The sequence below is a fragment of the Solanum stenotomum genome, chromosome 1 (assembly GCF_019186545.1).
Source record: "Solanum stenotomum isolate F172 chromosome 1, ASM1918654v1, whole genome shotgun sequence".
Classification (NCBI taxonomy): Eukaryota; Viridiplantae; Streptophyta; class Magnoliopsida; order Solanales; family Solanaceae; genus Solanum; species Solanum stenotomum.
In genome coordinates, this window is record NC_064282.1 from 11,817,569 (window position 1) to 11,825,581 (window position 8,013).

The 8,013-nt window shown below is 34.7% G+C and overlaps 1 protein-coding gene across 3 annotated transcripts in view; it reads left to right on the forward strand.

Moving 5' to 3' along the window:
• The first annotated feature begins 2,049 nt into the window (after positions 1-2,049).
• Positions 2,050-8,013, forward strand: part of LOC125853469 (DNA mismatch repair protein MLH3-like) — a 7,371-nt gene continuing 1,407 nt past the window's right edge. Inside the window, exons 1-9 of one of the 3 annotated variants that reach the window (XM_049533160.1) lie at positions 2,050-2,402; positions 2,510-2,594; positions 2,904-2,984; positions 3,681-3,732; positions 5,909-6,034; positions 6,646-6,800; positions 6,880-7,169; positions 7,268-7,361; positions 7,463-7,557. In XM_049533160.1, coding sequence (XP_049389117.1) covers positions 2,916-2,984; positions 3,681-3,732; positions 5,909-6,034; positions 6,646-6,800; positions 6,880-7,011 — 534 coding nt within the window. In that variant the 5' untranslated portion in view covers positions 2,050-2,402; positions 2,510-2,594; positions 2,904-2,915 and the 3' untranslated portion in view covers positions 7,012-7,169; positions 7,268-7,361; positions 7,463-7,557. Of the gene's footprint in view, positions 2,403-2,509; positions 2,595-2,903; positions 2,985-3,680; positions 3,733-5,908; positions 6,053-6,645; positions 6,801-6,879; positions 7,170-7,267; positions 7,362-7,462; positions 7,558-8,013 lie in introns of all 3 variants that reach the window. The other 2 variants (XM_049533161.1, XM_049533162.1) reach the window with 2 other exon arrangements.

The following is an 8,013-nucleotide window of genomic DNA, read 5'->3' on the forward strand; positions in this document are numbered from 1 at the left end:
CCCAACCGACCCCTAAATATTTTTTGTTTTCCAAAAACAAAAAACATCTGTTTTTTCAAAAAAAAAAAAAAATTACCCATTCCCCAGGCTCCCCCCCCTTCCACCAACCTACCCCTAAATATTTTTTGTTTTCCAAAAACAAAAAAAAAACTGTTTTTTCAATTAAGTTTGAAAATTAATTGAATTTTTGAAAATCAATATTAATTTTTTTTATTTTTTAGCACAATTAAGAATTTTAGTGGAAGTGAAAACTAAGTGATCTATTATGGGTTAAATATGGATATCCATATTTAACCCATTTTGACCATATTTGTAGAGACTCTTAAAATAGCTTGAAACTCATATTTAACCAATTAAAATATGAGTGATCCAAGTCATTAAATTTGGGCAAAATGGTCTCATTTCATTAATATGGGCTGAAATTGCCACCATACTTATAGTTATCCCCCTCCCTGTAGTAAAGATTATAACTTCACAAGTCGTGGGGTTTGATTTTCTTGATTGCCTTCAAAAATACGTTCTTAATATTTCAAGGAGGCCTTAAGTTGGTGAAAAAAGATTGTGTACTTATTATTTCATCACAATTGAAGTTTTGTGTTATCTTGTGGGACGACGCCCTGTCTATACTCACATATATAGCTGAGAATAATTCTGTTGAACATGTTTAAGTTTGATGCATTTGAATTTCCTCTCGAATTTTGAGAGTTCCGACTTTAAATATTTTTTTTTAAAAAAAAAACATGCAAATTTTTTTGGTGCTTGAATTTGAGTTATACATCCCTAGAATTTCTATTATTTATTTCTTAATTTCTAATGCTTATGGATGGTATAGTGTTTGGTGTTAATTTGATTTATTGCGCAAGATCTTATTTGCAGAGATAGTCTTTTAGATAGTCAGCGTATAAACTCTACAATATTTACGATATCCAATCTAGGGACATGTCCTAGAATTCATGAAAGAAAAGCCTTCAATCTCGATGATAATTAATTGAGCTCTTAATTTAAGATTAGAAATTATACGAAACAATCAAAGTTATGAAGGTTTCAATCTCTCTTTCTTTTGAAGGCTAATCTTTTCAGTTCTATGTTTTTTTCTAATCTTTTATGGAGGTTTACTTTAGGTATAAATACATCTCTTTGCGTCATTTCGTAACCATGTTTGTGATAATATATTCTACATCGACATTTCGTAATTATGTCTATGATCACATATTATACATTTGTTTGACTGGTTGTATCTAATATCTATACCTAGTTTGTGGTGTATTTGAGATGATTAAAAAATATATACTTGCATTTTAAATTTGTTGTGATACTCAATTATACAAAAAAAAATTAATTTGTTTGTTGCTGTACGAAGTGTAAGCTATTTTACTTTTAATAAAGTTAAATAAAGCAATATTAATATTCTGGAAGTTAAAATGAGACTACAGTGATTACATATAAATGTACACTTCTGCTAAAATATAATAGGAGTATACTTTTCGGCTAAATTTTATATTTAATTAATTAAGAAATCTATTTTATATATATATATATATATTATAGCATTAATGTATAATTTTATAAGTAATGATTAAATTTTTGAACCACAAGCTACGGTTTATTTATCCTTTTAGGGAAATTTCACATTATCAATGTATAATGAAATATTTTATTTATTTTTAGTTAGCAATGGAATAAACACTTCTTTTTTTAAAAGTAAATAAATATATATTTTGTATTTGTTTTTTCCGCGTGCATTTTATTTTTTCGCGTGATCGAACGCTATAAAATACACTCACCAGTCACAAGTCAGTCGTCACCATCATATACACAGTCGCTACCGGCGCATCTTAGAGTGCGCTACCGGATTGATGTCCGATCAGAACCCTAATCCACAAATCAGTTTTGCCGTCGATGTTATCTGCTTCTTCCATCCATTAAGAAAGAAAAAAGGAAAATTGGAGAACTTGATACTGTCAGGTTTTTCTTGGAATTCTTGCAGTTGCATGCTTCTTTTTAAGAATAATAAATCAAGAACTTGTTGTCTTTTTTGAATTTTCACGTATTCTTAAATATTTTCAGAAAGAATGTATTGGCATTGCAAATATCAAAGAAAATTCAAGAAATCTTTTCTTTTTTCAATAAATTAGGTTGTTATTCTCCCAGAGTGTGTGTTAAGGATGTTCAAGAATTTGTTTTTACTCTTTTAGGAAGATGGGTGACATTTGCAATGCCAATAGATTCTTCATACGCTACTGGAGGATACTAGAGTACGCCACACACCACCGGATTACTGTTATTAACTGTTTTGGTGACAATGTCCAATTCTAACCGTAAACCCCAAATACATTTTGCACCTGCTTCTGGAAAATTGGAGAAGTTGATACTTCTCCTTCATCATGAATTTCCCTCCGGAAGTTAAGTTCGGATACTTCTCCTTCATCATGAATTTCCCTCATGATCTTCATGTGTTTGAGGTCTCATTTTAGTAGTGGCTATATTAATCTGTAGACCATGTTCACAGGGTTAAAAGCGCATATGAGAGGTAACATGTGTCTTGGATCAAGAAGAACGTATTTTCAAGTCAAAGATTCTAAATCTGCAAAACTGTAAGTACTTCCTTTCCTCCATCCTCACTGCATTGGCTGTATCTTGATCTGAAGTCATTCTGGAGGACTTCTCCTATTGATATTACCAAGTGGCTAAAGTATATCTTTTCTCTGATTTGGCAACTAGAGTTATCTAGATGAGAGGCACCGTCATAGATATGAGGTTCAACACTTTTATTTCTTTAAATTTGGAACTGTGGTGTAACTATTTCTCATCTAGGTGGACTGGTTTAATAATTATAGGTGGACCATAAGATGTGATATCTTTAGTAAGGGATGAATGCTAAAACTTTATCATGTGCTATGTAGGTGAATACTGATATGGTGCAGCAATTTGAAGATGCTGGCCTTTCTTTCACTGGCAAAGATGAAAGTGGTCGTCGCATGGAGGTGAACCTTTTATCTAATTGAATTTTGAAGTCATGATAGATACTCGTAGTGTTGTTATTGGTTTTATTATAATTGAATTATGAAGCCATTGAATGGAAAGATGTGGAGTTTTTCTTGTTGAAGGCCCCACTCGCAAAACTCTAAAAAAAGTAGTTTAATTATAAAAAGTCGTGATTTGTAGAAGACACTCGAATGGACAGACTTCTGTATACACCCCCTGCAGTCATTTTCTTTTACATGATCTAGACTTCTTATCTTCTTTGAAATGAACATGGTCTAGACTTTTGAATTTGATTGTTTCTTAAAAGTTGAAACTTGTGTCAAGTAAGAGAATGGGGAATTATACGTTTTCTGATTTTGTAAATGTTTTGAGGATGAATAGAGGTGGGCTGCTGAGAATATGGCAGAGGCAGTGATCGGTGAGGTTCTTCAATGAATTCTTATGTTCCTTTGTTTGCTACTTCTGATTACGAGGGCATATGCTTTCTATGAAAATTTATATACCTTTTCTCCTCTTAGTGTATGATACTCCATTCTAGTATCATATGTAAAAAAAAATCAAAATGAATAATTCTTATTTCACAACATTATTTTTTTTTTCCACGAGATTAACTTCCTCGTAGGATTTTTCTTTTTATGTTTGTTTTTCTTATAAGTAGTGTACTCCTTGTTTGAACTTAACCCAGTTTCCACTAGGTATATGTTTCTATAGGCATTGGGACCTGCTATGTTAAGGTGGATGACAATGGTAAGTATAAGTTTCTTTGACATTGATCTAATGTATTTGACATTCATCTGAAGTTGTACTTTCTTTTGAAGGTCTTGCATTCTCTGTAAGAGTCTTGCCTAAGAGCCGCCTTTCAAAATTGTTGATATTGAAAGATCCGTCTTTGTTTTATCACTTGTACCAGCTAACTTAAGGATATTTCCTGTCTGGCTTTTTAGATGTTGTAAGTTTGTGTGCAGTGAGGATGACCTACTTTGCACACGTGCTTCTCCTTCTCTGTTGCCGCTATTGTCCAGTGGGTTTGGCATCCCTTTGAGTTCCCTTAACAATTTGTTCAGTGAGGACGGTTCATTCTTGCTCTCAGGATACATCTTAGGTCCTGATGTTTACACGGTGAAGGTAAACAGGCCTAAATTGATGGATAAAGAGATGTGATAAGTCATCTTTTCTAGTACCCCTACTTAATCTTATGTACTCTTGTGATGTCTGACAGAGTCATCTGTAAATAGGGGTGGAAGCTGTATTAGTTCCTAGAGGATTTGGTGATAGATGTGTGGAGGGTAAAATACTTGCTGCCAAATATGCCCGTGAAAACTGGATTCCTTACCTGTGTGGCTGTTATCGAGTATGCTAGATCCATTCTTGGGTTGCAAGATGTGAACAGTACAGAGTTTGATCCCAACACCGACAATCCTTGGGTAATTTTTATGCCGGAAGTTAAGTTCTGATACTTCTCCTTCATCATGAATTTCCCTCATGATCTTCATGTGTTTGAGGTCTCATTTTAGTAGTGGCTATATTAATCTGTAGATAATGTTCACAGGGTTCAAAAGCGCATATGAGAGGTACCATGTGTCTTGGATCAAGAAGAACATATTTTCAAGTCAAAGATTCTAAATCTGCAAAACTGTAAGTACTTCCTTTCCTCCATCCTCACTGCATTGGCTGTATCTTGATCTGAAGCCATTCTGGAGGACTTCTCCTATTGATATTACCAAGTGGCAAAAAGAGCTCTCTAGATGAGAGGCATCATCATAAATATGAGGTTCAACACTGTTTTTCTTTAAATTTGGAACTGTAGTGTATCTATTTCTCATCTAGGTGGACTGGTTTAATAATTATAGGTGGACCATAAGATGTGATATCTTTAGTAAGGGATGCATGCTCAAACTTTATCATGTGTTATGTAGGTGAATCCTGATACGGTGCAGCAATTTAAAGATGCTGGCCTTTCTTTCATTGGCAAAGATGAAAGTGGTTGCCGCATGGAGGTGAACATTTTATATATTTGAATTATGAAGTCATGATAGATACTCGTAGTGTTGTTATTGGTTTTATTATAATTGAATTATGAAGCTATTGAATGGAAAGATGTGGAGTTTTTCTTGTTGAAGGCCCCACTTGCACAACTCTAAAAAAAACAAGCAGTTTAATTATAAGAAATTGTGAAAGCAGTTTAATTATAAGAAATTGTGATTTGTAGTATTTTGAACGAAGGCACTCGATGGGACAGACTTCAGTATACACCCTCAGTGGTCATTTTCTTTTACATGGTTTTGAGTTTTTATCTTCTTAGAAATGAACATGGTCTAGACTTTTTGATTTTGATTGTTCCTTAAAAGTTGAAAATTGTGTCAAGTAAGAGAATGGGGAAGTATATGTTTTCTGATTTTGTTAATGTTTTGAGGATCAATAGAGGTGGGCTGCTAAGAATATGACAAGTCGTACTTTAATGCAAGTTTAATCGCTTAGAGTAGTTGCACAAAAGGCAGTGATCGGTGAGGCTTTTCAATGAATTCTTATATTCCTTGGTTTGCTACTTCTGATTACGAGGGCATATGCTTTATATGATAATTGATATACTTTTCTCCTCTTAGTATGGTTCTCCATTCTAATGTCATAAGTAATTTTATTTTCCAAATGAATATTCTTATATCACAACACTATTTCCTGTTTCCATGAGATTTACTTCCTTGTAGGACTGTTCTTTTTATGTTTGTCATTCTTATAAGTTATATGTAGTTTACTCCTAGTTTGAACTTAACCCTGTTTCCACCAGGTATATGTTGCTATAGGCTTGAAACCTGCTATGTTAAGGTGGATGACAATGGTAAGTGTAGTTTCTTTGACATTGATCTAATGCATTTGATGTGGAGAAAGTTCTGCTCAATTTATTATATTACCTCATTATCTGAAGCTGTACCTTCTTTTGAAGGATCATCTGAAGTTGTACTTTCTTTTGAAGCATCATCTGAAGTTGTACTTTCTTTTGAAGGATCTGGTGTTTCACAAGATGGACTGGTGCTGATGGGAAAAAGATTTGGTGATCTTTTTGCAAAATGTTGAACTGACATCATCTTTTTTATTGTATTGATACTGCTGTACATAATTTCTTTTGCCTGACAACTATGATGTTCGTAATTGAATGATTGTTGTAATCTATAGGATTGCATACAATACTCAACTTATAGGCTGTTTGATCATTTGTGTTCATTAGTATCTTTTCACAGATGTTTTATTTATTGTTGTGGTTTTTTATTTGTAATTGGGAAAAATTGTATGGCTACATACCACAAAATATTGATGCTTACACTTTTATTTTGCTTTATTGCAACTTGCAAGACGTTCATGTACATAGCTTTCCTGGTTCTTCATTTGCATTAAAATACTTTCCATACCTGTACCGCCTCCCCAAAAGAAAAAGGGGGGAGGGGGGATGAAATATAATTTTTGTTGATCACTTCTGTATGTAGAGATGATTTGATTACTTATTCTAGCTGAAGTTGAGCTGGACCATACATATTCGTTCTTAGGTACTTTTAGCCCAGCTTATGGAGACCAACATATGTGCATGTTTCTTTCATCTTCTATCATACTTCCTTTTTGTTTGGCCATTTTAATTAACTATTGTTTTGTATGCTTCCTTTACACCAGCGACATCAAAATACTGCTATTCAGATGTTATGCATGCTTTCCCAGCAAGCTTTGACTTTAAAGGAGAGGCTTTGAGCTCTATTTCTGACCTTTCTTTGTTGGAAATTGTTACTAAAACTCATGGGATGCCAAATGGATATCGAAAGGTTTTGAAGGTAAAGTTCTTTTGAGATTTAGTTGGTAGTATAGGTATAAAACTACTAACCTGGTCTTTGTTTTTGCCATTGTTTACAGGATAGCAAGTGTTTGTACCTTGGAATTGACAACTGTAGAAAAGAAAATCTTAAGAATTATTTGATACCACAAGCTATGCTCTTCTCTAAGGTGGATTGGGACTCGCATAAATGGATTGATGTTGGAAATTGAGGTAAAGCAGATGAGCTTATAAGGAAGAAGAAGAGTAGAAGAAGTCATACAGCTCTTCCATTTTACGATAGCAAGAAGAAGTTCTTTGCCTCGAGTGAGTCTTCACGAAAGGCAGCAAGAAATAATAAAGACCGTTCATGATGAGCCACTCATGCCAGGTAATTTTTCCTTTAGTGCTAGTTTGTGTTAATAGTCAATAATGACAGGAAATGTGTGCAACTAATTAGAGCTGTAAGGAGACTGCATCATTCTGCAGAAGCTATCTGGTCAGAGCTTCCATGGATGTCATCCCATCAATGTGATCAATCTTCCACCCCAAGTACTGGTGACAGTGTATTCTCTGATGTAAGGTAATGTTATCAAATTTCTTGGGAGGTTAGGTGTCTTTCTGATATTATCTCAATAAAATATATTATTAGTTACTCACACGACCTGATATTTCTCTCGTCAGGCCAAGTGTGAAAATGAAACTTGTTAACATCTGAATTAGCAAATTACAAGCTCAAGGGGAGTGCACAAGTACACGCGATGGGGAGTCAAAAGAAGGTAAACCATACCTGCTGATGGCTCATAGGCAAACTGATGCTTGCAGCCATGCTGGGTTTCAAAGCTTTTGAGATTCGTATTTTGGCATTGCAAAGTTCAATTTTTTTTGTGTCACTAAATCACCTTTTTGGTGAAACAACACGGCCTTCTACTTTTTCTGTTCTTATTACTCTATCTGGTATAACTCAAAAAAGTAATTTAACATGTTCTCTCTTGAGCTGAAAAACTGTTGCCTGGCATGGCACCTCAGGTGGGGCACATGAGATTTAAGAGAAAGTTCCATTTCATGATGCATCTTCTGTGTTTTATAAGGACTGATTCTTGTTGCCATGACAGATTTCAAAGCTTTTGAGCTGATTCCATGTTTTGGTTTGGCAAAATTCACTTTCCTTCCCCCCCCCCCCCCCCCCCCCCCCCCCCCCCCCCCCCCCCCCCCCCCCCCCCCCCCCCCCCCCC